Here is a 27,126-nt window from a genome sequence, read left to right on the forward strand (position 1 = left end):
TATTAAAAGTAGCTAACATATATGGTGACTATCAAATGCCAGACACCATTCAATGAATTCTGCATAGAATAACTCATTCGATCCTCATAATGACCCTATGAGGGAAATCCTATTATCCCTATTTCTCAGATGAGGAAACTGAGTCAAGGAGACTTTAAACAACTTGCTTGAGGCGACCGATCTAGTAAATGGTGGAGTCAGGTATTCAAATAAGAATCTCCAAGACAATTCTTTAAAATGAGAAAAAAGAGGGTGACTTCTCCCCTATCAAAGTGATATTTGAGCTTCAATGGATAAATACATCTATGTACAGAATAGGGGGATCAGACACAATACACATATATGTGGGAATCTGTATATAGTAGAGGCAGCACCCCAAACTGGTGGGGAGGAATGGACTATTCAATATGTGGTAGTTACATAAATTTGAGATGAATTACAGACTGAAGATACAAAATATAACTTTAAAACTGTTAGGGAAAATATTGAAGAAGGTCTTTATGAACACAGGGTAAAAAAAAAAGTCTTAAAAAATGTCTTAAAATTGGTTAAATGAAAATGTCTGATCTATTTAAGCAATTCTAGTGTAGTGACAAGTGTGATGAATCGTATGTATGAATCTGACTTGGCTAAGAGATGCTCGGATAGCTAGAAAAGCATTATTTTTGAGTATGTCTGTGTGGGTGTCTGGGAAAGAGATTAGCATTTGCATCGCTAGGTTAAGTAAAGATAACTTCATCCACACAGGTAGAGTCATCCAAGCCATTCAGAACAAAAGAGCAGAAGAAGAACAAATTCACTCTCTGCTTGAGCCAACACCTTCTTATTTGCCTACCCTGGGATATCTTACATAGGTATTTCTTGTTCCTGGGCTTTCAGCCTGAAACTTGGACTTAAACCATTGACCCCTAGATTCTCAAGCCTTCAGACTCAAACTGAATTACAGCACCATATTCCTGGTTCTCAGCTTATAGACCGCTGATCTGGCAGATCATGGGAATTCTTGGTTTCCATAGCTATGTGAACTAATTCCTGTGATAAAGCTCCCCATATATATTAGTATCTATTCTATGATTCTGTTTCTCTGGAGAGCCTTGACTAATACAATGACATAAAAAAAATTAAAATAAGTTACAGGTTATAAGTTTTTCATCATACATAAAATAGACACTGAATTACCAAAAATCTTTCATAGATCAATAAAAAAAAGTCAAGCTCAAAAAAGTAGGCAAAACTTTAAGATAGGCAGTTCACAAAGGAGGAAATCCAAATGGCCAATAAATATATGAAAAGATGTGCAGGATCACTAGTAACTAGGGAAATGCAACAAGATACTATTTTCTTACCCATTTAGATGAGATGAAATGAAAGGTCTGAGAATATATAAAAAAAATAGCTCAAGATAAGGAAAAACCAGAACTCTCCCCCGTTGCCAATGGAGATAGAAATTGGAGGCCAATCTGGTTGTTCCTATTAAAGTTGAAAATGAATATAAATACAACCCAGCAATTTTATTTCTATGCACAAAGCTATTCAGTAAAGCATTGTTTGAATTAACAAATATTTGAAAATAATCTTATTGTCCATCAGCAGGTGAATGAAGAAAAAATTACACAGACCTAGTTGACTTTGCTGGACTAACTAGGATCTGTATGTAACAATGTCTTTAGATCTTGTAAGTGTAATATTGACTCTTTAAAAAGATGGTGGAGGGGATAAATTGATAAATCCGCAAGACATGTGACTTTTGGCTGTGAACACTTTCATCTGGAATCTTGGAGAATATACACTAAACACATGATTGTTATTTCTCAGAAGCAGGGAGAGGCCCAGGAGAGACCATAGCAGAGAGGACAGAGGTGGTCTACCTTTGCCTTTATATATTTTTGTGATCAATGTTCCTTGCTTTTCTAAGACCAAGCATAGCAAAAACTTATTGGACATGGAGAAACAACTGGATATGGGCATCTTTTGTTGAGAAGAGTGGTTCAATTTAGTGTGTCAACATGAAGTAAAATAATTTTGAATAGATTTTCTTGAAGAACCACCCCCACAACCACCTCCAGCTCCCTGTTCTTTCAAGACTAATTTAGAAACCAGTTATTGGTACAGCTAAACTGTATTCTTAACATTACTTGACCTTATTGGGCAAAATAAATTTTTAAAATGTATGAAAGTAACTGAAAATATAAGAGTACTATAGAAACAATATTTCCTGGAAAAAAAATTTTTTCTTATCAAAAACCCCAATTTTTTTTTTTTTTTTTTTTTTTTTTTTTTTTTTTTATCCTAGGCTGGTAGGTGGAGATCAGTTCTGGACCTCTCGTCAGTTGGGTCTTGGAAAGGTCTCCTCGTCTATGATTTCCCCGATCACCAGAACCTAGTCCAGCCCTCCCCATTCTACTCTATGGTCCCACCCCGTTTAGTTTCTTCGCAGCATATCTAACCATTTGAAATTATCTTGTTCATTTATTTTTGGACTTGTTTATTGGGAAGAATGAATTAACCACATGAAGTACACACACAGCCTTGAAACAGCATGGAGACTTAAAGAGAAGATATTTGGATGATGGCATGTTTGTCCTACATGTGCTCATCTGTCCTAGCAACTTGGGTCCTACAGCCCAGCCAAGTCATCCTTATGATAATAGCTGCAAACCACATCCCCCCAGCCTGCCAGCCAGTCAGAAACCAACTATCATCCCCAACTTCATTCTTCAATACCACACAATTTACCAGCTCATAAAAAGAAGTTTTGCTTAAAATGTTTTGATATAGTTATTAAGAAAAGTGCAGAAAACAATAATTTTAACCCTTCAATTGGTTCAACAGACACTATTAGAAATAAAGTCAGACATTAACATTTTGGTTGCCTTTAATAAGTTGGTGAACAAGTACTGTTGATAACACATTTTAAATACATTAATAACTCAGAAAGATCATAAATTATTTTCTGAGATTCTATTGACCTAATTGGTCAAAAAGGCCTAGTTTTGCACAAAAGGAGAAGAGAGAGGAGGAGGAGGAAAAAGGAGGGAGTTTGGTGGAGACCAAAGCCCGGGGTTCTTCAGAAGTTTGGCAAATACATCGTTGTCCCAGAGGATGGGGGTCTGGGTAGATCAGGCTCTGGCAAAGTCAGCAGAACCTAGTCTGCAGACACACAGGAGTGTCCAGCGGATGAAACTTCAGTTGGCAACACAGGAGTAGGCAGTATCCAAAGACATTCCAGGTTCTGGGAGGAACAAAGTATGGTGAATTTGGTACATACCAAGGACTCAGCCCATACAGCGGCAACACCGGGACTCATGCAAGACCAGTGACCTACAAACTCGCCCAAAATTCTAAGATGTAATTATGACCAGTCTTAAAGAGTCTCCACAACAAGAACAGTGGGGAACTGGGCTTAGGGGACAGGGGCACTGCAGCACCCAGAAGCTTTTGCAGGATGCGGGGACCCAGGGCTCAGAGCTGCAGGGCTGCCCATGCGGGGCTCATCAGCAGGCAGGGGGTGGGTCTCGGGATCCTGAGCTGTGCGCGCTGTACCCCCTGAGAGGCGCCTCTTGGCCCGGGCCTGGACAACGGACTCTTGAATTCCTTGTTCCCGAGGTCGACGACCACGAGCACGTCTGCCAGTTGGCTGGAGATCTGCTGCAGACCGCCCAGTGGCTGGTGGCGGGGATGAGTCTGGCAACAGAGAGCTGTGGGCCTCAGCAGCTCTGGACTGAGAGGCAGAGGCAGAAACCCGGGCCGGCGAGGGACGCGGGGACTCCTGGCGCACAGGGGTGCAGCGGCGGGGTCCACTGCCAGTGGCCACCGGCCGAGGGGTGCTCGGGGCCGGGCGAGGCGGGAGGTGCCTCAGGCCCAACGCGGCTCTCCGGGGCGCCCGTCCTTCCCTCCAGGCGCTCAGCTCGCGACTGCCGGGCGCCGTGGGCTCCACGTGGTCCACGACGGCCCGGTCCTCCCCGCGCTTCCACAGCTCGTAGCGCTCTGGCTGCAGGATGCGCACGAAGGCGTCCATGGAGAAGCTGACCCTGGCCTCCCCGCAGCTGCACTGAGAGGCCACTTTGCCATAGTCGATCCACCGCGGAGTGGCGAAATTGATGGCCTCCGCGCAGTTGAAGCCGTGGTTGAAGCCAGCGTGGTAGCCGTAGGGAAACGTCACCATGAACTCTCCAGCCTCCTGAGTGATCCGACTGAAGGGGATCCCGTTCTCTTTGAGGACTGTGGGCGAGATGAGAGCCACCTTGTGCCGCAGGAAGGCCTCGCAGCCCCGCGAACTACCCGGGAAAAGCTCCTTGGCCAGGTGTTCCAGGCGCTGGCCGTGTTCTGGCGGCACCGCGTACCAAGTTTTGGGCTCCCCGAAGTGCAGGTAGTTGATGCTGTAAAGGTCCATGTCCTCCGTGTGCCAAGCGAAGGTGGTCTTCCACATGCCAAAGTACAGGTAGGGTGTGTTGACGCCTTCGATGACAACTCCACACTCCTGCTCCAGCAGGTCCTGAATGGTTCCGAGGTGTCCAAGGTTCCATTGTTTAGTGTTTGTGTCAAATAAGGAGCCGCTGATGTCCGCGCCATATATCGGTGAATCATACAGGCGGGTTTTCCAATACTTTCGCTCCAAATCCTGAAAATCCTTGTGTGGTGGAGTCCGATATTTTCCACTGTCTGCCAAGCGGCGATACTCCCCCACCGTCATGGCGGCCTTCTTTTTGTGGTATTGAATGAACACACCTGTCCGGCCAGAGGCCACCTGCTGGAGGGGACTGGGTATTAAGATATCATTGATATCATTATAGGTCTGTCTGGCTTTCCATCCCTTGGGTGGGATTATCTTAGCCAGGCCAGCTCGGTGGGCACCTTGGGATTCTATGTAAGCAATATATTTATCGAAATCATTAAACTCTTCTTTGGTTGGATAAAATATCATTATATTACAACGTGGGTTCTGGGCACAGTTGGCCTTAGACTTCATAGCTTCCATTTAAGCAACAAACTCCCAAGATTTTATGTATGTTTTGGATAGTTGAGTATGCTAGAAAAGCTATTCTTCAAAAATGAGTTTGAATATCTATGAGTCAGCAGGAACCCATCAGTGGACTTTAATGCAAATGAGAATATAATGTTTCTTAGGCTTGCTGATTCACCAGTGGACTCCACTCTAGGCAGAAGCTTTGTCCAGGAGTGATGGTGGCTGAACCTGCAACTCTGATTTTCTCAGTTGGTACCTGGCTCTGTCCTCTTGAGGTCTATTGAATTACCCAGTCCTGGGGTGGGTCTCTCAAATGCAGTTTCTTCAGAACCTAAAATAAAGAATACAGAAAGATTGAAAATTAATGTTTAGAAAAAGTTACTAGGGAACAACGAATAAAATACCACCATAGAATATTACTGCATTCACAGAGAGGCTAAAATTTTACAAGGCTGACAGTACAAGAGATTGTGTGGACATGGAACAGTTGGAATTTTCATACCATAGTAGAAAGAATGGAAATCATTACATTCACCCTGGAAAACTATTTGGACAGTATCTACTAAAACTGAGCATATGCACGTGTAAAAGAGAGCATATGCAAGTGCTATGATCTAACTGTTACCGCACGCCTAAGAAATGTGTACAGCTGTGCACTGAAAGTCACGTTCAATAATGTTCATAACAACATTATTTCTAGTAGACACATACTGGAAACAACTCAAATGTCCGCCAACAGTAGAATGGGTAAATATATTGTGGTGTATTCATACAACACAATATAGTATGGCAATGAGGATGAACAAAAACTAGATGGAAATATAGGAATAATTTTATAAACATAATACTGAGCTAAATTATCTACTCAAAATAATGCCTATTCCATGATTACGCTTACATAAAGATTAAAAGGAAGCAAAGTAATCTGTGTTAGAGTCAGTATAGTGGTTACCTTTGGGAAAGAGAAAGACTGTTCTCTGAACCTAGGTGCTGGTTATATGGCCATCAGAATAGTTAATGGATAATTCGTGAAGCTATGATGATGTTCACAAATTTCTGTATGTTTATTTAAAAAATAGAGTTTAGGGTAAAAAGCGTTAAAGAAGAGTAAGGGATATATTTCACTGTATTAAAAGGAAGAGAACGAATGATTAAAAATAAATGAACTAAACATCCAACTAAAGAAGCTAGAAAATAGGAGGAGGAGGAAGAGTAAATAAATAACAAAGAATAAAGACAAAATTAATAGAAAATAATACATACAAAACAGAGGGATGATGACCAAAAATGTTCTTTAAGGATATTAATAAAAGCAACAAATCTGGGCATAACTCATCATGAAAAAAAGGTAGAAATAAACAATACTAGAAATTAAATAGTGCCCAAAGCTAGTAAGATAATAATAATTTTTTATAATCTCAAAAAAGGACTTTAGTAATTTGACAACAAAATTTTCAAAAGAGAATAATTTTCTAGAGAGAGAATATATCCAAAACAGATGCAAGAAAAGCTAGAAAGCCTGAATACTCCAGTACAAATCTTGTTCAAAATATGACCCCTAAAAAACCATGAATCACATCATTTTATAGGTGAATCTAGCAAATTTTTAAGAAACTCTTATTATGCAAATTATTTCAGAGTATAGCAAGTTGGAGAGCTACTCAAATGAGTCTATTCTTATCTCTGATAACAAAATCAGAACAGGGCAACATAAAATAATGCTATAGGCTATCTTTCTTATAAGTATAAGTGAAAGCTTGCTATATAGAATATTATCAAATCAAATATGCCAATATATTAAAAGAATAATACATCATAACCAAATAGGATATATACCAGGAATGCAGGGATGATTCAACATCAGAAAATCTAATGATATAATTCGCAATATTAATGAAAGAAATGAAATATATCACCTTATAGTTACCAAAAAGCATCTGATGAAATTCAACATCAATTCATTTTAAAATTCTTTACTTGTAAAACACTAACAAAAATTCCTATAAGGTACAGAGTTTCAATAGCAAATATCATTCTTAATAGTCAAAAGAAACATTCTCAATGTTAGAAAAAAAGATGCATCAAAACTATTTCATTAACACAGTCTCAAGTATCAGTCCTTTAATACTGTTTGCTAATCCACTTACGTTCTTAATTTCTAAGTTTTTCTACTCTCCAAACATTCTATTTCACCTTCTTCTCTCCTCAAACTTTGGGCACATGTACCCCATCCTACTCAGAATCCTTCAAATGTCCTTAAATTCCCTATATGATCTGGCCCATTACCTTGTTACTTCGCCTCTTCCACTCCTGCTCTCTCAGTTCCAACCATATTCCTGTCCGTATCTCAAAAAAACCTGGGACTCTCCTGCCTGATGGTCTTTGCACACAGGCAATTCTTACCTCCTTCAAGTTTCACGTCAAATATCACCACCTCAGTAAGGTCTCCATCGATAGTTTTGTTTCAGATAAAAATAGAGATGATTTTCCTTCAAGAAAACATCTCCAAATGAAACACGCACTGATAATCAGAACCCATATATATCTCTTCAAAATTCTAGTCATATCGGTCCCACCCTAATCCATTAGCCCTAGTCCAATCACAACTGATCCAATCAGCTTTCTCTTCCTATTGAACCACCCTTCCTTGTTTTAGTAAATAGGTTCATTTCTTTGTTATCAGCGTACCAATTCTCTTTATCCCATCCTCTGCAGATTCCTTGGTGCATGGGATGTAACTAGGGCAGAGGTGCCAAGAACTGCACTGCTCACTCAGAGGGCCCCTGGCATTAGCATTTGGGACAGCAGTAAACATTGGTTTAATATACTTATAAAAGCCACAGGCCAGTGGTTACAGAGAGCAAGCTCTTCCTTGGCTATTTTTGCCCCAGGACCTAGGCACAAAGGAAAAAGGATTTATGTTTGGTCAAAGAAGCCAAATCGTGGTCCCCAGCCCTAGCTTCCTCTTGTCTGAATGGACCTCTGGCACCAAGACTCTAGGAGACCAAGGAAGATAGGGGGGTGGAGGAGGGCGGGTAGGGGGAGGTCTATTATTTTGAGCAGTGGCAGGCAAGCTGATATTTTGTGGTCTTATGGGGGAGACTTCGGGGTGATTTGTCCTTGGTTTCTGGTAAACTTCCAGGGAATTTATCCAGAACCAGTACCTCAGAAATTTCCAATAATTTTGTAAGGTGACTCTAAGTGGACTCAAAATCTCTAAGAAGTTTCCTAGCAGTAGGCATGTTTGTACCTCCTGACTGGTGAGTCTAGGTAATTTTTCTTTTACTAGGGAGCCCGACATTAACCTTTCCATATCATCTGCCAGCCATTCTTTTGTCTTTGGGTTACATGCTGTCTTCTTAGCAATTCTTCTAGTCACAGTAACTCTGTTCTAGCTGTGGAGGAAGCTGTCAGACTTGAAGGGTGGCAGTCCTTTCCCCCCTAGACTATTACATCTCCTTCTCCCCAGATACATAGTTGGTGACTGTCAAGGGATCCCACGATAGTCTATGTGAGACCCCAAGGACATCTATACACCCCAGAGAGTTTTCCTGTGCTCTTCTTATCTTCCTTACTAAGATTCCAAGGATCCAGCTTACCTTCCTCTTCTACTAAGAACTGTTACCACCTAACCACCTAAGCTAGACCCTGAGGATCTACAAGTGCCAGGATTACCTGTATCATGTGACAGTCTCCCCATTTCACCCTAATTTTTAATCTTTAAAGTTCTTCTACAATAATTTTACTACAAATTCTTCATATGTATTTTGGAATACATAACCAAATATTTCATTCTTTCTACCTAAAAACTTGATCTAAAGAAATGAAAAAAGAAAAGTGGAACGATTTCGAAGAAGAGTTAAATATGAGAAACTTATATACCATGCCAAGGGCCTTTCTCCTAAGAAATAATAAAATGCTGACTATGAACATCACACAAACACTCATTTCTTTCTTTCTTTCTTTCTTTGTCTCAGACCTGTCAATTTAATTTTTTATTTTTTAATTTTTATTTATTTTTTAAATTAATTAATTTTTGTGGTGACGTCAGTTAAGGAAATCCAATATGTTTCAGCTGTACATTTTAACAGTAAGATATATATATTTACACCTCCCATAGTTAGATTCCTTTCTGTCACCACATATTTGACCCCCTTCACTCTGTCTACCTACCAAGCACTCATTTCTTACTGAATTATTCATACACAAATAAACTTTGAGTTCAGTACTTCGTATTTGTTTTAAAAACCAAATTATTTCCTTTCTACATTTCTAAGAATTCTAGAAAGAATAAGACAGGGCCACCACATATATAGATATAATAAATAATATATGTGTATATGTATTATTCTTCAGATAGTAAGCATTAAAAAAAAATACTCTGATTTAGTAAGTGTAACTCTGTGCTCAAAACATATTGCTCAGAATTGGCCAGGCACAATGACAGTGACGTTCCTTCAGTGTTCCAGACAAATGGGTCACTTTTCTATCAGTCTCAAATGGCTGCTTTTACTGTGAGACTGCCTTCGTGCTTCTTTCAATTGAAGCCACAGGTACCAGTTGAGAATAAGTACCTTTGCACTTCAGATACTCTTCCATTTTATCTTTATCCATAGTATCCATAGTAACACAGAAATTCTTCATCTAAGGAAAACTGACAGTTCTGACAATTGAAGAAAAGTATTTTCTTCTTATCACAATGATTAAAAAATACCTGGTTTCTTAAACTTGATGGATATCTGGAAATTAAGAAGCTTTACCTTTTTATCTCTTAAAAATAATTCCTCCAAGCTTCCCTGTGTGTGTGTGTGTGTGTGTTTTAAGCTGGAGAAAGTGAGAAGTGAAGTAAATTTAATAGCCTCTTTCACTGTAGCCATTGTCCAGATTGCTTATTGTCCGCATTGCTTACCAATTTCAGGGTAGCAGGATAGATAGCCTTTTTGTCTTTCTTGTTGCATGAATATTTCAAATCTATTATTTTAAATGGGAATTGTTGTCAAAATGTCTTAGATACTAGCCACTGTTTCTGCTGACAGTCAATATCTAAATGCTATGTTCAATAAATTTTTCTCAAGTTAGAAATTCTACTTAACATTCACTGAAAATAATTTATAACCATAACATTTGATGGTTAAATAAATTTTATTATATAGAGATAAGTGACTAAACTTTCCTGTTATTGGACAGTTACTTTGCTTTCACTTTCCCACATTTATTACTAATCACTTATAAGTATTTACGCTATATTTCTATACCTAAAACAGTATATCCAATAAAATATTGGTTGAATCAATTAAATTCCTTAGGTTAGATATTTAGGAGTGAAATTACTATATTGTAGAATTTAAGTATTCTAAGATCCTTACATATATTGCCAAAACTTTCCTGAAAGAATATGAGTATCATTGTACATCCTCATCGTTAGTAACTTTACTTTTGAAAAACAAAAACAAAAAACTTTTACTAATTTGGTAAGTGAAAAAGTGTAGCTCAAGTTTTAATTAATATTTCCTGGATTATCGCTAAGACTGATTTTTTCTCTCATGAATATTAGGCATCTGGATTTCATCATATGTATTTTTCATATCCTTTGCCACTTTTCTTTAATAGGGTTCTAGTTTTTTTCTCATCTATTTATATGAACATTTTACATATTATAGGAATATTTTACATATTATTTTACATGTGTATGAATATTTACATATTTTTCATGACTATTTTACATACTAAACCCTTTTTAGGTATGTTAATTGTTTTTCCCTAGTTTGCCATTTAACTTATATTTTATTTAAATTTTGTTTTCAATGTTTTATGTCATCGAGTCTATCCTTTCCTTTGTAAAATCTGTCCTGGCTTTTATGTTTAGAAAGTTACTTCACCATTCAGAGGCAGATATAGTTTTTTCTTTTTATATGTTAATTGTACTTTTAATTCTTATTTTAAATATACCTTTAATTCTGAGTTTTTGTTTGTTTTATCAACTTTACTATTATTCTTTACTATCTTGTGGGTATGAGAGGAAATGATGGAAAATGTACATCTGATTCCTAGTACTTTATATATGACTTTTGTTGTGTTTTCTCTTTCTAGCTCTTAGTTTATAAAAAACATTTCTTTGTCCCAGCATCCTTACATTTTTTCAGTCTCAAAATTCAGGTTCTTTAGTTTTAGAGAAACTTTACAGGTCCTTCTTTGATGGCTTCCTATACTTTTTCCTTTGTACATTAACTCCTATTATTTGGATATTGGACTTCATGGATTGGACCTCTAATTTTTGTATCTTTTCTTCTCCCAATTTTCTATCCCTTTATCACTATGCTCCATCTTCTGAAAAATGTCCTCATCTTTATTTTCCAAACCTACTATTGTCTTTTACATTCTTATCGAATTTGTAATTTACAACAGGTCATTTCTGCGCCCTTAGATTTTTGCGTATGTAGCTTCCTTTATTGCCTCCTTTTTCTTATGCTGTTCTTATTTATGTGTGCATTTCTTCTATCTCTCTGAAAATACTAAAATGTTAATGGTTTTTGTGGTTTCTCCCCCACCATGCATGGTCTGTTTCTCTGAAATTTCTTTTTACTTACTTACTTACTTACTTTATTTATTTATTTATTTATTTATTTTTGGTTTGTTTTGGTGTGGTTTCTATCTTTCAGGTTGAAGTCTTTCCTCAAATGTCTGGTGATCCTTAATAGTTGGCTGAAATGTAGAGTATAGCATAAAAACCTGATTAGAAGCTCAGGGTGAGTAGAAAGGCTTATTGATTATGCTTCCCAGTATGGTGATCTGGCTGGGCTGTTTCCAGGGTGAACCTTTGATGTGAGCATGTGTAGGGCAGGTCATCTTTAAGAGGGAAGGATCTTCTAATCTTCCTCTTAGAGAGAACAGGCAGGATCTTCCAATCTTCCTCTTGGAGGGGACAGGCCTGGTCTCCCCACCACATGTAAAAAATGTCCTGAAATTTCCAATATCCAACTTGCGAAGTTCACTACATCAACTTGTTTCCCCTATGACAATGACATCCTCAATGGTTCCTGGAAATTCCCAGTTCATAGACAACCTTTTTCCTCTCTCTAGAAAATGAAGCTGTCTGTCAGGGTGAGAGAGGAGTAGTTTACCCTGCTGCCCAAAGGAAGGGAGGGGATCTAAGGTTTTAATCTCTTAGTTCAACAAATCCTCCTTATCATTTTAAATGCCACATCCAGAGGTATACTGTGCCATGAGATCCTATGCCTTTGGGGTTCTGTAGAGAAAATTGTGTTGCTTCTTGGCTTTCCCACTGACAATTTAGGATTCAACTTTTCAGTGTTTGGTAAATCAGTTTTTACTTGCCCATCAGTTTTCAAACTTTGTTACTATCTTATCACCTTCACTATTTCTCTCTTTGTAAGTTATTTCTTACAAACAAAAATCCTGTTCTTATCACGTCAGTGGAGTTTGGGGAGAAGCAAAGTAAATGATTGTGTTTAAATCATTTTTATCTCTTTGTTTTCTTAACTATATCCCTCAATAGTTCCTTTACACAAACTCTTGGCTCTAGTCCAATACTTCTAGTCATTTGCCATGACTTTATGCTTTTCCTCCTTCATTTCTCTTCCCTTTTATAAGTTATAACCACTGCCTTCTAGACAAATCGACCTGAGGCATCCTCCTTACCAACCACACACCCTGGTGAGCATTCTGTCCTCTACACTCTATGAGCACTATTTGCCTGGGCCATTTGTTGGGTTCTTAATACAAACTGTTGAGGTGGGAGCTCTCCAGAATGTTTAACTTGACAGCTTTCACCTCTAATGCATACTTGTCTAATGTAATAAATCCTTTCCGTGAGATGTGCTTGCTTATCTCTCCAAGATATCTACATGTTTCTGTCCCACAAGCTTCGACATTCCCATCTTGATATGATGCATGGAAAATACATGTTTTTTAAAGGTGACTTTTCATGTACCTTGTGTGTCTTGAATGCCAATATTTGGTGTGCGCTTCCTATTTAGAAACATCTAAGAGTGTAGATATAGAGGAGAAAGATACATGGTAGGAAGTGTTGAATACAAACAGCATATTATAAGCAGCCACTGCTGCCTCTGAAAGCTGTCACTCACCATCCTCCTTTAGGAACAAATACTGCGCAAAATTAACTTCCTCACATTTCTTCAAATTGAGGTCTTCCAATTTGATTGAAAGGGCTTAGGTCATATGCCTATGTTTGCTGCAACTAATGTTGGATAATTGAGTTCTGATTTCAATCCTGGCAAGGCAGGGCTTATAATGTGGGAATTTCTCCTAATATAAAAAGGTAATTCTAAAGTTATTGGTTGGTCACAAATATAACTATCTACTAGAATTTGCATGTCTAAAAGTGTCTTTGCTCTACCCTTACACTTTTCTTTCAGGATTCTAAAGACATTGTTCCACTGAATTCTAGCTTCTAGAAATCCAAAAGCAGTCTGTTTTCTGATTGATTTTGTGCAACCTGTTTTTACTCTCTGAACATTTTTAAGATATTTGCACCTTATTTTCTGAGATTTATTTACGATATGATCAGTAAGTCTTTTTTTGTCAACTATTTTGCTAGACTTTCAATGCAGAAACTCATGTTCTTCAATGCTGTGAAATTTTCTCATTTCTTTAATATACTCCTTTCTACTATATTTTCAGTTTTCTCTCTCTGGAAATACAATTAGTTGGATAGTAAACCTCTTGGACTGATTCTCTCCTTTTATCTTTGTTCTCTTATTTCCATCTTTTTGTTCTTTTGTTATATTCCAAACTTTGTAGCAAAATTTCCACAAATTCTTTTTTTGTTCTCTAAATATTCCTTTTATTAGATTTCTGTTATTTTCCATGGCTACAGATTTTCTCTTCATTCTCTACAAGTACCAACTAAATACAGGATTTTTCAAGTTTTGTTTGCTCTCTACATTGCATCTGTTTCCTCTGAGTTCACCTTTCCAGGATGTTTTTGGTTTCCCTATTTCATGTGAAATGCCCTCCTCATGTCTAGTTATTCTTGGCTTACATTTAAGAGTCAGGCGCTAAAGGTTGCATTTGCTTTGACTGCCTGGTAGACTTCACTGAGAGTGCTCTGACAAGAATCCACTCATTTCTTTTGGGAATGGGGACAACTGTTGGTATCTGAAGGCAAGATAATTGTATGCATCTATCTGACTTGAAATTGGGGCCCAGGAATTCATGGTATCTTAATTTTTTATTTTTGAGAAACATTATAAATAGAGAAAATAGAATATATAACAAAACCTGCATTCCAACCAATTCCAACCAGCCAGAACTGACATCTTAATATTTTGTCATATTTGTTTCAAATGGTTTTTTAAACAACTTTATTGAGGTATAATTTACATAACATAAGTGTACAATTCAATGATTTTTTTTTTTTTGGTATATTTACAGAGCTGTGCAACCATCACCACAATCTAATTTTAAAACATTTCATCACTTCAAAAAAATAAAAATAAAAAAACAAACCTGGTGCCCACTTGCAGCCACAGCCCATTTCCATGTTCAGCTCTAAGCAACTAACTACTAATTTTCTTTCTGTCTTTACAGATTTACCTATTCTGGACATTCCGCATAAATGCAAAATGTGGTCTTTTGTGTCTGGCTTATGTCATTCCACATGTTTTTTGAGGTTCATCCATGTTATAGCACATATGAGTATTTTGTTTTCTTTTTACAGTTGAATAATATCCTATTGTTATGAATATACTAGATTTATCCATTCATCAGCTGATAACATTTGGGTTGATTTTATCTTTTGGCTATCATGAATTATGCCATTATGAACACTCACGTATGAGTCAATGTGTGAACATACAGTTTTATTTTTCTTGGATAAATACCACGGAATGAAATGACTGGGTCATAAGGTAACTCTATGTTTAACATTTTGAGAAACTGCTATGCTGTTTTTCCAAAGTGCCTGCAGCACTTTAAATTTCCACCAGCAATATATGAGGGTTCTAGTTTCTCCACATCTTCACCAACACTTGCTATTGTCTTTTTTTAAATAGCACTATTAGTTAGTATGAAGTCAGATCTCATAGTTTTTTAATGATTAATGATGTTGAGCATTTTTTCCTATGCTTACTGGTCATTCCTACATCTTTTTTGGAAAAAATTTCTATTCGAATTCTTTGCTCATTTTTTTGTCATTAGTCTTATTGAGTTACAAGAGGTCACACTATATGTACTAGTTATAATTCCTTTGTTAAATATATGATTTGCAAATATTTTATCTATGGGTTATCGTTTCACTTCCATAATGATGTCTTTTGAAGTACACAACTTTTGGATTTGATGAAGTCCAATTTGTTAATTTTATTGCTGTGCTTTTGATGTTGTATCTAAGAAATTGCCCAGTTCAAGGTAATTAAGATATATTCCTATATTTTCTCCTAAGACTTTTATGTTTTTAGTTTACATTTTAGCTCTCTGATCAATTTTGACTAATTTTTTATGTCTGGTGTGAGGTAGGGATCCAAATTAATTCTTTTGTATGTGGACATCCACTGTTCCAGCAACATTTGTTCAAAAGACTATTCCTTCACTGTTGAATTGTCTTGAAAACTTTGTTAAAATCAACAGACCATAAATGTATTTGATTTTAAACTTTCAATTCTATTCCATTTTACTATATAGCTATTCTATAATACCAGCATTTAATTATTACAGCTTCGTAGTTTTGAAATAAGAAAGTGTGAGTCTCCAAATTTCTTGTCCTTTTTCAAGATTGATTGGATATTCTGGGTCTTTTGTGTTTACATATCGATTTTAGGATCCACTTTTAATTTTTTGGTGGGGGGGGAGGGGAAGCCAGCAGGAATAATAATAAGGATTGCACTGAATCCATACATCAATTTTGGGAATACTGTCATCTTCACAATATGAAGTCTTCTGATCCATGAATATGAAATATCTTTCCATTTATTTAGCTCTTCTTTAATAATGCTTTGTAGTTTCCACTGTAGAAGTCCTGCACTTCTTTAGTTAAATTTATTGCTAAACATTTTATCCTTTTGAATGCTATGTGATGGAACTGATTTCTTAATTTCATCTTCATATTCTTCAATGCAAGTGTACAGAAATCAATTGATTTTTGTATTCCGATCTTGTATCCTGCAATCTTGCTGAATTCGTTTATTAGTTCTAATAGTTTAGTGGTACCTGAAATTTTCTCCATTTAAAATCATGTCATCTGTCAATAAAGATAGTTTTATTTCTTTCTTTCCGATTTGTATTCCCTCTATTTCTTTTCTTTGTTTTATTGCCCTAACTAGAATCCCCAGTGTAATGCTGAATATAAGAAGTGACAACAGACATTTGAAGGTCTTGTTCTTGCTTCAAGTGCTTTTATAAAGAAGAAATAAATATTTCAGATGAAGTGAAAGTCCCTTGTGGATCCAAACCCCAAATCCTAACTCCTTCCCAGCCTCATAAGCAACAACTATGATTTTGGTGCATTTTCTATTTATGGGTATCTTTTCAGTTTTGTGTGTATGTGTGTATAGTGTTTGGCATATCCATTTTTAATTTTATTTATTTTTAAATTTTATTCATTTTAAAATTTTATTTATTTGGCGAGACAACCCTTGGTTGACCTCACAGATGACAAGGACCTTGTCAGCTTATGATCTCTTATTTTCAATTTTTTATGCCTACGGCACCTGGTCTTCCTAGGTGATCTCCTATCCAAGTACTAACCAGGCCTGACCCTGCTTAGCTTCTGAGATCAGACAGGATCAGGCTTGTTCAGGGTGGCATGGCTGTAGACTATTTTTAATTTTATATAAATGATTTATACCAAATATGCAAACATTTTTGCAGTTTTTAAAACTTAACATTGTTTCAAGATATATACAGACATATAATCTGTCATAAGAATATATTTTATTCATGCAGTTCACTATTTGGTGGGTAGATTACTTTCAGTATTTTTTATTATAAACAATGCTGCATTTTACATGTCCTTGTAATTATATGTGAAAAATTATCTAGGGTAGATATTTTGAAGTGTTATTTTTTAGGTAATATAGAAGCTACATGCTATATTTTATTAGACAATGTCAAGTTGCTTTACCTAGTGATTTTCCTAATTAATACACTCACTAACAGAGTAGGAGGGTTTCTTTTTCCACACAGTAGATGCACTTGATAATGTCAAATTTTTAGCTGTTGGTAATTTTTTTTATTTATCTTTTGTATTATTATTAATATTGTGTGGCCTCTTTTCTTACGAGGTAACATACTTTTCCATTAATTTATTGGCCTTGTGGGAGTTTCAGTTTTGTGAATTACCAGTTATATCCTTTGCTCATTTTTTCAGTTAGATTGTTTTTCTTTTTCTACTGATTGGTAAAAGTTACTTGAATGTTAGGGATACTAATTCTGTCTATTGTATTGTGCAATAATCTTATCCCAGCCCACCATCTTTATTTTAATTTGCTTATAGTGTCTTTTTAAAATATTTTTTAAAGTTAAATAATGAAACTTATTGATCTTTTCCATTATGATTTGTTCCCTTAGGTCCTGTATAAGTAATTCACTCTCCCTTGAAGTCACAAAGATTTTATTTTCTTTTAATTGTTTTAATTTCTTTGGTTTTCATCTATATTTGTTTCACCCACTTAGAACATTGTCATTATTTTCGAGCGATAAGGATCTATATTGTTGTTGGTGGTGGATATTCTTGCAGAAATCCAATAGTTTACCACCATTTCTCCCACTGAGTTGGAATCTTGCAGTCTCACATGCCATGTTCCAATATATGCACAGGTCTCCTTCTAAACTCTTCATTGAAGTCCACTGATTTATTTGCCCATTTTAATTACCTAGCTTTACACTAAGGATTGACAACTGGCAAGGCAAGTCACCATGTCCTTATTCACCCTTTTCAGAATTAATCTGGCTAGATACATAGAATTAAACTTCAGTATTCATTCTAGACTGCATTTGTCAAGTTCTATAAAAATCCTATTGATCTGAATTGAAATCGCGTGAAGTTAAAGAAAACTTTGGGGTGAACATAGCTCCTATATTAAGCATTCTCACCCATTAACTGGTATATCTTTCCATTTATTCAAATCTTGTGTGTACTTGAATAAAGTTTCAGAATTGTATCCATAAAGATAACGTATCTGTTTCCTTATAGTCTTAGGAACTTTATAATTTTTTGAGTGCTATGTGAATGAACATGTTTTTCTATTAATTTTTAATATTTATTGATCTTTCATCTCTTTTCAAACTTTATACCTTTTATTTCCTAGTCTATCTACAAGCTTGACCATTGATCCTAGAGTTTTCCAGGTAGATAATATTTTCAGAAGAAAATACAAGAAAGTATATCTCTTCTTTTACAGTACTCATAGCTCTTCTTTTTTATTTTTTTAAATTTTGGAGCTAGGCAGAAATAGAAGTCTTATATGATTAAATATGACCTCTAGTAAAATGTTAAATGTTGACTAAGTTAGTAGAAATTCTACATTTATTTCATATTTTAATAAGAATGGTTCTAAACTTTGACAGAAAGTTACATCCTATCATCTATCACTTAATCTGAGATACTTAGAGAATGCTGGGTACTCAAGGAAGATGGGTATAAACCAGGACCCTACTAACTGATCAAGGAGTTGAAAAGCAATATAGAATATTTGAGCAAAACAATTTAAAAATTGACCTAACAGGCATATATTGAACTTTGTAATCCAAAACTGTAATTTTTTTCCCAGCAGTATGGAAATATTACAAACTTGGCCATAAAATTGTGGCCATATAATAAGTTTTAACAAATCTCGAAGAGTTGAAAGTAGGCAGGACATAGTCTCTGACCACAGAACAAGAGACATTAATATTAAAAAGATAATTAGAAAACCCCCAATTTTGTGAAAGAACACATTTCTAAATAAACCTTTAATCAGAAAGATATAAATATGGAAATAAGAAAATATTTTAAACTAAATGAGAAAACTCTGCATTTCAAGTCTTGTGAAATGCTGGTAAACGGTAAGATTGATAGGTTTAAATAAACAGCTAAGAAATGTAAGACTGGAAAATTAAATGAGCTGAGCACCCGTCTCAGGAAGTCAGAAAAAAAGTACGGTAAAGAATGTAGAAGAAAGAAAATAATAAAAATAAGTTCGGATATTGATGAAATAGAAAAACAATATAAAACAAAGAGGATAAATAAAACCAAAAGTTAGTGTTTTGAAAAATCTAGTGAAATAATAAATTTCTAGTGCAAATGGTAAAGACCAAAAATAGAAGGCACAAATAACCAGTGTCAGGAAAGATAAAGATATTATATATGCTGCGGATATTATATAAAGATATTATAGATGCTGCAGACATAAAAAAGGAAATAAAGTATAAATAACTTTAAGCCAATATATTTTTCAATTCAGATGAAATAAATTCTCAGAAAAACATAATTGCAAAATTGACACAAGAAAAAAACAGAATGTGAGTAGATCTACAAGCATCAAAGAATCTGAAGCAGTAGTCAAAATTCTTTTCACAAGAAAACTCTAGGTCCAGATGGGTACACCAGCAAATGTATTTTCAATCTTAAACAAATTTTCCCAGAGAAGGAAAAAAGAAAGAATATTTCCCACACATTTTATGATAAAAACTTTATGATACAAGTCTCTAACAAGCACACTATGAGAAAGGAAAATAATAGGCTAATCTCACTTATGAACATAGGTGCAAAAGTCCTAACTAGGATCTGAGTGAACTGATTCCTGCAATATATTCATTATTATTAGGATGTTTATTCTAGGAATGAAAGGTTAGGTGATAGTTAAATAAATTAATATCATAACACACACTAACAGATTAAAAGAGAATCTCATTAAATGCAGAAAACTGTTTGATAAAATTCACCATTTATTTAGCAAACTAAAAATTGTAGGGAGTAGAGTGACTATCTAAAACCTTCAGTAAACATCATGCTTAATAGTAAAAAGGTAAAAACTTTTCTTTTCAGGTCAGGAAAAAAGACAAGGATACCTGTGTTCAACATTGTCCTGGATGTTCTAGCTAACATACAAAGGCAAGGATAAAAAGGGAGGAGAAAGGAAAAAATGTTGGAGAGGAAGAAACAAAGCTGTCATTATTCATAGGTATGATTGTATATGTGAAAATTCCAAAAGATCTATAAATTAACTATTTTAATTAATAATTAATAAGAGGGTTTAGCAAGGTCTCTGAACTTAAAATAGCAACATATAAAAAGAATTACATTTATATGTACCAGCAACAAATAATCAAAATTTAAGAAAGATGCCATTTATAACATTAAAAATTAAGTAGTACCTAAAACTAAAGCTAACAAAAATTTGCAAGATTTCTATGAAGACATTAATATAAATTTATTTAGAGACAATTAAAGAAGACCTAAATAAATGGAGAAACATAATCTGTTAATAGATTTAAGACTCGATATTGTAGAAATGTCAATTCTTAAATCGATCTACATATTCAATGTTATCCCAATAAAAATCTCAAAAGGATTTTTGTAGCACATGACATTTAATTTTATAGTGAAGTACAGAGAGCCAAGAACAGCAAAGCATTCATAAGAGAGAGACAAGGTAAGGCCTGCTTTACCAGATTTCAGGACCCCTCTATGACTCCATGCACACAAATGAATTCCTGGTGGAACTGTGAAAGGCATAACTATAAAACCTTCAGAAGATAATATATTAGAATATCAACATAACCTCAAAGTAAGGAAGAATTCCTTAATCAAGAAATGCCATGCATTACAAGATTGATAAATTGAACTACTCTCATATTAAAGATTTTTACATATCAAAATATACCAAAAAAGCAGCCAAGTGAAATACTTCTGTATCACAAAGAAAACAGAGAACTGGTGCCGAAAGTATTAAGAACTCATAGAAACCAATAAGAAGACAATTCAATAGAAAGACTTGAACAGACACCTCATAAAAGAAGAAATTCAAATGGACAATAAAGATAGAAAAGGAAACGCAAATTAAGACCTCAGTGAGATATTACTATAAACCCACCAGATGAGCTAAAATTTAAAAATTGGAGAATATCAAATGTGGTGAGATTATGGAACAAGGAGAACTACTGTCCTCCTGATATGTACACACATGCATTTCTGTACATATACAAGAATGTTCATAGTGGTATTATCTGTAATATACTCATACTGGAAACATAATTATTAGAATAAACACTGTATTTTTACACAATGATATTCTATGTAGTATATCGCAGCTACATATAAAGTAGAAGAAAAAACCACTGAAGAACACATGATTCATTTATATTAACATTTTGAAAATTTACATAGAGTTCAAAAATTGGCAAGAGTAAACATCATTTAGAAATAAATACATAAGTATTTATTTAAATTTATTTGATGGCTTTATATTTCATTAAATTTTGTAAAAGTTCACTGTTTATTGAAAAGAATGTGTATTCTCCTGTTTTGGCTGAAGGATTTCATGTACATATATAGGTAAAACATAAATACATAGGCACGCACATAATTCAAAAATGTTTTTAAATTGTTCTATCAATCTGAGGAATTTGTGCTAAAAAAAATTCCCACTACAATTATAGATTTCTCAGTTTTTCCTTTTAATTATTTTTATTTATTTCATATTTTTCCAGGCTATGCAGTTATGTAGTTGCATATATATTCATGATTATAATATTTTCCTAGTGGATTTTCTTTGTGATGCAGTGCAATACCCCTATTAACATCCTTGTTAACACTACTCTATTTTAAAAATACTTTTGATAATCAATATTGCTATATAAAGTTTTTTGTTGTTGTTTAGAATTTGCCTGGTATATTTTTCTACCTCGTGATTTTCTACATTTTAGTTGTTTAGTTTTAACTGTTTTTTAATATGTTTGTTTTTAACTGTCATAGTAATAATGGACTAGCCAGCTAGTGAGGTAGCTGTGTGCTCAGATTAGGTAAAAGGAGGTTAAATTATAATATTATCCAGTAATCTAGCCAGGACGATCAGCAAATTTCATTTTGAGGCTATCTCCAGGAAATCATCTATGTCCAGAGCATCTTCATTCAAAATCAAGATTTTGTTAGTAGAAAGCAAGCTACTTTATTTTTCTATTCTTTTCGCTTGTTAAAACAATTAAAACACAATCTTTATATCAGAAAATTAGTAATTTGGGGGTTAAACATTTAACACAGATGCCATTATCTATATTATTTTATTTTTAAATGTAAATTCTCACTGTGACCACTGTGGTTTCTCCATTTTCTTAGTAAAAGCCTCAAAGTAACATTTTCAAGATAAATTTTCATATTTTGTGGACTGGTGACTTTGTAAATGAGATTTACTAGAATTGGGAAAAGTGATCAGAGTTGTGTTTGGATTACAGGTAGGCTAATAAAATGAGAATTTTGAGGGACATACAGAGCCTGATAATCGCATGATTTTTTATTTAGAGATTCTTTCCTGAAATCATTTTTCTGTATCTTCATTTCAAATATGAATTTCAAAATAGCAAAATATAAATTACTTTTTTCTCCTTTAAAATATAAAAAGAGTAAGGCAAAACTTTTAACATCAAAATGTGATTTCTTTTTTCCTATTAAAACTCATTCACTCATTCATTAATTATTCATTTATTCACTCACTTGGAAAATGTTTATGGATACCCGTTGATGCCAGGCATCGTTTTATTTATTTGTTTGTTTGTTTGTTTTTATGGTGACATTGGTTAATGAAATCCAATAAGTTTCAGCTATACACTTTAACAGTAAGGCGTATATACATTTAACACTGTATGTTCACCTCCTGCAGTTAGATTTCTTTTTATCATCACATATTTGACCCCCTTTATCCTGTCTACCTCCCCTCTTCTTTCTCCCCCCATCCTCTGGTAACCACTAGTCTATTGTCCATGTCCATGAGCCTCTGCTTGTTTGTCCTGTTCATTTGTTGCTTTTAGGTTTATATCCCACATATAAGTGATATCACGTGATTTTCAACTTTTTTAGGCATTGTTTTAGATGTATGGCCTACACCACTGAGCAAAACACAGATTCCTGCCCTTGTAGAATTTATACTCTGCATGGGATAGGTAGAGAAAGAAATAATATAATTAAATTATGTAGGATCATAGAAAATGATATGCACTATGTAAAAAGGGAAAGTATAACAGGATAAGATATATAAGGAACTCGAGGATACTAACAAAGGTGGAGGAAGGTACTTTAAACAAGGTTGACATGGTTGGTTGACCTCCTTTGAACAAAGACTTGGCTAAGACAGGCAAGAGTGTTCTTTGCCAAGGAAAGGGCTAATGCAAGGTCCCTAAGGCAGGAGCTATGCTCAAACAACAGGAAGGCCAGCAACCTAGAGAGGCATGATCAAGAGAGGTCATCTAGGTTAGGGAGAGCCTAAGTTGTTGTACGCACTTTTGACTTTTACTGTGAGAAAAATGGAGTCAACGCCTCCACACTGTCTGACTAGATTTCCTTTTTTCCCAAAACCATCTGAAGGTATTATTAATTTTTAAAAATTGTTGCCAAGTCAATGCTATAATGTTATAATTTGTTGTTAGTTTACTTTCATTTTCTTAATAGGGTGGTTGAGAGTTTTTTATGTTGTCTATTTGGAATTGCCTTTTCTGAATGGCCTGTTTACATTTGTTAAATTTTTTTACTGGGTTGTGTTGGTATTTTTTATACTATATGTATCAGTAGTAATAGTGGTAGTTGTTACCCTTTATACATTAGAGACATTACAGAATTGACCTGCTAATCTGGCATTTATCTTTGATTTTGTTTTTGGCAACTCTTGCCATAAAACTAAAAGTTTATATAGATGAATTTTAAAAATTATTTCCTTTATAGCCCTTAGATGTTCGGCCTTGATCAAAAGGTCTCTTACAAACCCTAGGTTGTATAAATAATCTTAAATTTTCTACTTAGATTTCTACAGTTACTTTTTCCTTTTGGGTGTTTAATTCAACTGGACATAGTGTTCATATAAGCTTTAACCCTGGAATTCCTACATTACATTGTGCTATAAGAACAGTCAGTTTTCCTATCACAGTTATTATACAAAACATCCTTTTCACATTGAATTAAAATACTACTTTGTCATATTAAAATGAAGAAGCAATTTTTAAGGTTAAAATATACTATAGCATATCCAAAAGCTTGTAAGAATGATCTGTAAGGGGTGAATTAATAGGTAATGAGAGACAGGAAATACAGGATGCCAGTCACTAAGCAGGCTGGAGGGATTAGAATCCAGAGCACAGGGAGAAGGTTTGGGTCATGGCATCGCTCCTAAACATGGAAAGCTAAGCATATAGTCAAAGGCACCTTGGTAGATCTGCTGGGGAGCTTGAGGAATCCTTGTTTAAGAGGTTTTATTTTCCCAGGGAATGAGGATGGGGAAAGAAAAGAGCATGGAAGAGGCATGTAGATTTGAGGAAAGAGAGGAATGTGGGAAATCATACTACAGCAAAGTGGAAAAATAAACTATTTGAAGAGTATAAAAGGTCTGGGAGGCAAAATTAAGAAACCAACTAGTTTTTTTGTGGTAATGGGTTTAAAATGAGAATTCTTGGGGGGTTACGATTTTTGCCAGCAAAGGTAGCTGATAGAGTGAATTTAAAATTTTTAATAAACTTTTCACTTCTTTTTCTAATACATTCAAAGCATTTAAATCCAAAGCTTTACAGTTTCATTTTCTTATTAGTATTTTTAAAACACCAAAGTAAAAACATTTTTAGTTTCCTTTTTTAATTAATACTTTCAGAACATTTAAGTCAAAGCTTTTAATTTTGTGGACTGATTATGTTAGTGTTAATGAAATTAGGGTGATTATTTAATCATGGTTGATGATCAAAAGATTAGGTGGTGGGCCAGTAGTTAAATGAATCAGGGTAATTGGCTCAGGGTTGATATGGGCAATTGGAACATAAAAAGCAGGGGTATTTTCTATATTGTCACCACCTTGTCATTGTTACTTCATTCCTCCACTTCAAAGTGCATCAATCATTCATTCATTCAACAAATACTTACTCAGCACCTATTATGTGCCAGGCACTGTTCTATATGCAGAGGATACACCAGTGAACAAGAGAGACAAGGTTCCTGCTTTCCTGGAACTTACGTTCTAATACAGGAAGATAGACAATAATAATAAAAATAATATTAATAATAATAATAGCTAACATTTACTTAGCAAGTACTGTTTGCTGAGACAGTTTTAAGCACTTTACAAGTATAAATTCACTAATTCTTATAACATTATTAAGTACAGGCTAGAATTATTCCCATTTTATATGAAGAAACTGAGGGCACAAAACGGAAAATAACTTGCCTAAGGTTACACAGCTAGGAAAGGGCAAAACTAGAATTTAGAACCATGCCAGGCAGGCTACAGATCTCCTTCTCTTAATAACTGCAATGCTGCTTCTCAGACAAGAAGCAAGGCAATAAGTAAATAATGAACAGAATAAATTCAGGTAGGTTTATATTATAAAAAAAGAAAAGAAAAGAAAAGAGTGATATGACAGTATGTGTGTGTTGGAGGAGTAGGGATGCAAATGTAGATGGCAGGGAAAACTTCACTGAGGAGATGATATTTGGACTGAGACTTGAAGGACAGTAATATAGTTACCTTGGGGCACAAGCAGCAGAGAAAACCTAAGTATAAAGGAACCTTTCCTTGTTTGTGAAATAGAAATGCCCAGTTGGCTGTGGCCAGAACTTAGTGTATAAAGGAGTGACTGATTAGACGTGAAGTCAGGGAGATAGGCAGGAGGCCAGGCCTGATGGGTTCTCAGGCTACATTAAGAAAGTTGATTTCTATTCTAACTGCAATGGATTTTTATGCAGGAGAGTAACATTACCTGATTTATAATTCACAGCTATATGGAAAATTGAATGTAGGACAAATGAGGAAGCAGGAAGATCCATTAGGAAACAGAAACAATCCAGGTGGAAAAGGATAGTAGCAGTAGAATTAAATTGAGAGTATATTTTGGAAGGTGAATTGGCAAAACTTGCAAAGGAACTGGATGTGAAGAGTGAAAGAAAAGGTATTTAATTAGGAGCCTTGGGATTTAGGTTTGAGTAACTAGCATGGTAGTGTCCTTTACTGAGATGTGTAAAACTAGAGGAATACCTTCAGTAAGAAAAGTCAAGATTCGCATCTTGAACTTTAGGAGGAAGGGAGTTTTTCTACTTTGTTTAAAAGTTTCAAAGAAAGAGTTCTAGGGAAAAAAAGCATTTTAGTGTTCAATTTTATGAGCTCTTTACATTTGAAACTAAGTTGAGGGAGTTGATTTTCATTTATTTAACAAATTATTAAACATCTACTGTAGTCAAGGACTGTGATGAGATACCAAGATAAACTAAGCGAACAAGATCCCCACTCCCAGACTGTTTTCTTTTTTGAGAGGGGGAGGGCGGGGAGGAGAAAGAACAATTAATGCTTATTTTTTCCTGTTCGTTGTCTTATTAAAACTTCATCTAACGCATGAGTAGCCATCTTATAATAATTACACCTCGTGCTCCAGGCAGTTGGGCCCACCGTTCTTAACGCTCAAAGGCAATTAATAAATGAATCTCTAATAGTGACAACTCCCCTCCCGCTAGAACTTAGCTTTTTAAAATAAAAATTTTACCAAACAATACGAATACAACCTTTGCTTTGCAGACTAATATTTTGGCAGGAATGGTACCTTTATAAAGATCGTGGTTGCCCCCGTACATATTTGTTCTTTCTTCATATCCAATTAAATGAAAATACTAGTTTTTTCCGTAGCCCAACTCTCTAGGCTTGTTGGGTCTAGCTCAGGAGAAAGGAAGCAGGAGCCGTTGGATTTAAACAGTTAGATGTAATCCTTTTCTACGCTCTCTCTCGCTACCCGGGGACGTGGTGTCGGCTACCCGGGGCTTTCCGTCCACGCAGTACTGGAATGAAGGAGTCTGGGAGGGGGTCGGGGAAGGAATAGACGGAAAAGACATTAAGTAATTGGTTCTTGAAGGTATAAAATCATGTTTAGGGTCTGCTCTAACGCACCGATTTCAAACGCCCGCCCCCTCGGCCGTTTCGGCCCCGCCCCTTGCTGTCGTCACGCGGACTTCCACCTTGGCCTCTGAG

The 27,126-nt window shown here is 35.3% G+C and overlaps 1 protein-coding gene and 1 pseudogene across 2 annotated transcripts; both read right to left on the reverse strand.

Moving 5' to 3' along the window:
- Positions 1-2,857: 2,857 nt before the first annotated feature.
- Positions 2,858-27,065, reverse strand: KDM4D (lysine demethylase 4D). Of its 2 annotated transcripts, XM_036221438.1 has the most exons (3): positions 26,705-27,065; positions 25,038-25,131; positions 2,858-5,297 (listed from the first exon to the last, which is right to left on the reverse strand). In XM_036221438.1, exon 3 carries the CDS (start codon positions 4,976-4,978, stop codon positions 3,404-3,406), a length of 1,575 nt encoding a protein of 524 aa, XP_036077331.1. In that variant the 5' UTR covers positions 4,979-5,297; positions 25,038-25,131; positions 26,705-27,065; the 3' UTR covers positions 2,858-3,403. The 2 variants fall into 2 exon arrangements, with proteins under 2 accessions (XP_036077331.1, XP_036077332.1); XM_036221439.1 differs by lacking the exon at positions 25,038-25,131.
- Positions 16,642-16,760, reverse strand: LOC118603414 (annotated as a pseudogene).
- Positions 27,066-27,126: the final 61 nt, after the last annotated feature.

The sequence above is a fragment of the Rousettus aegyptiacus genome, unplaced genomic scaffold (assembly GCF_014176215.1).
Source record: "Rousettus aegyptiacus isolate mRouAeg1 unplaced genomic scaffold, mRouAeg1.p scaffold_m13_p_5, whole genome shotgun sequence".
Lineage (NCBI taxonomy): Eukaryota > Metazoa > Chordata > Mammalia > Chiroptera > Pteropodidae > Rousettus > Rousettus aegyptiacus.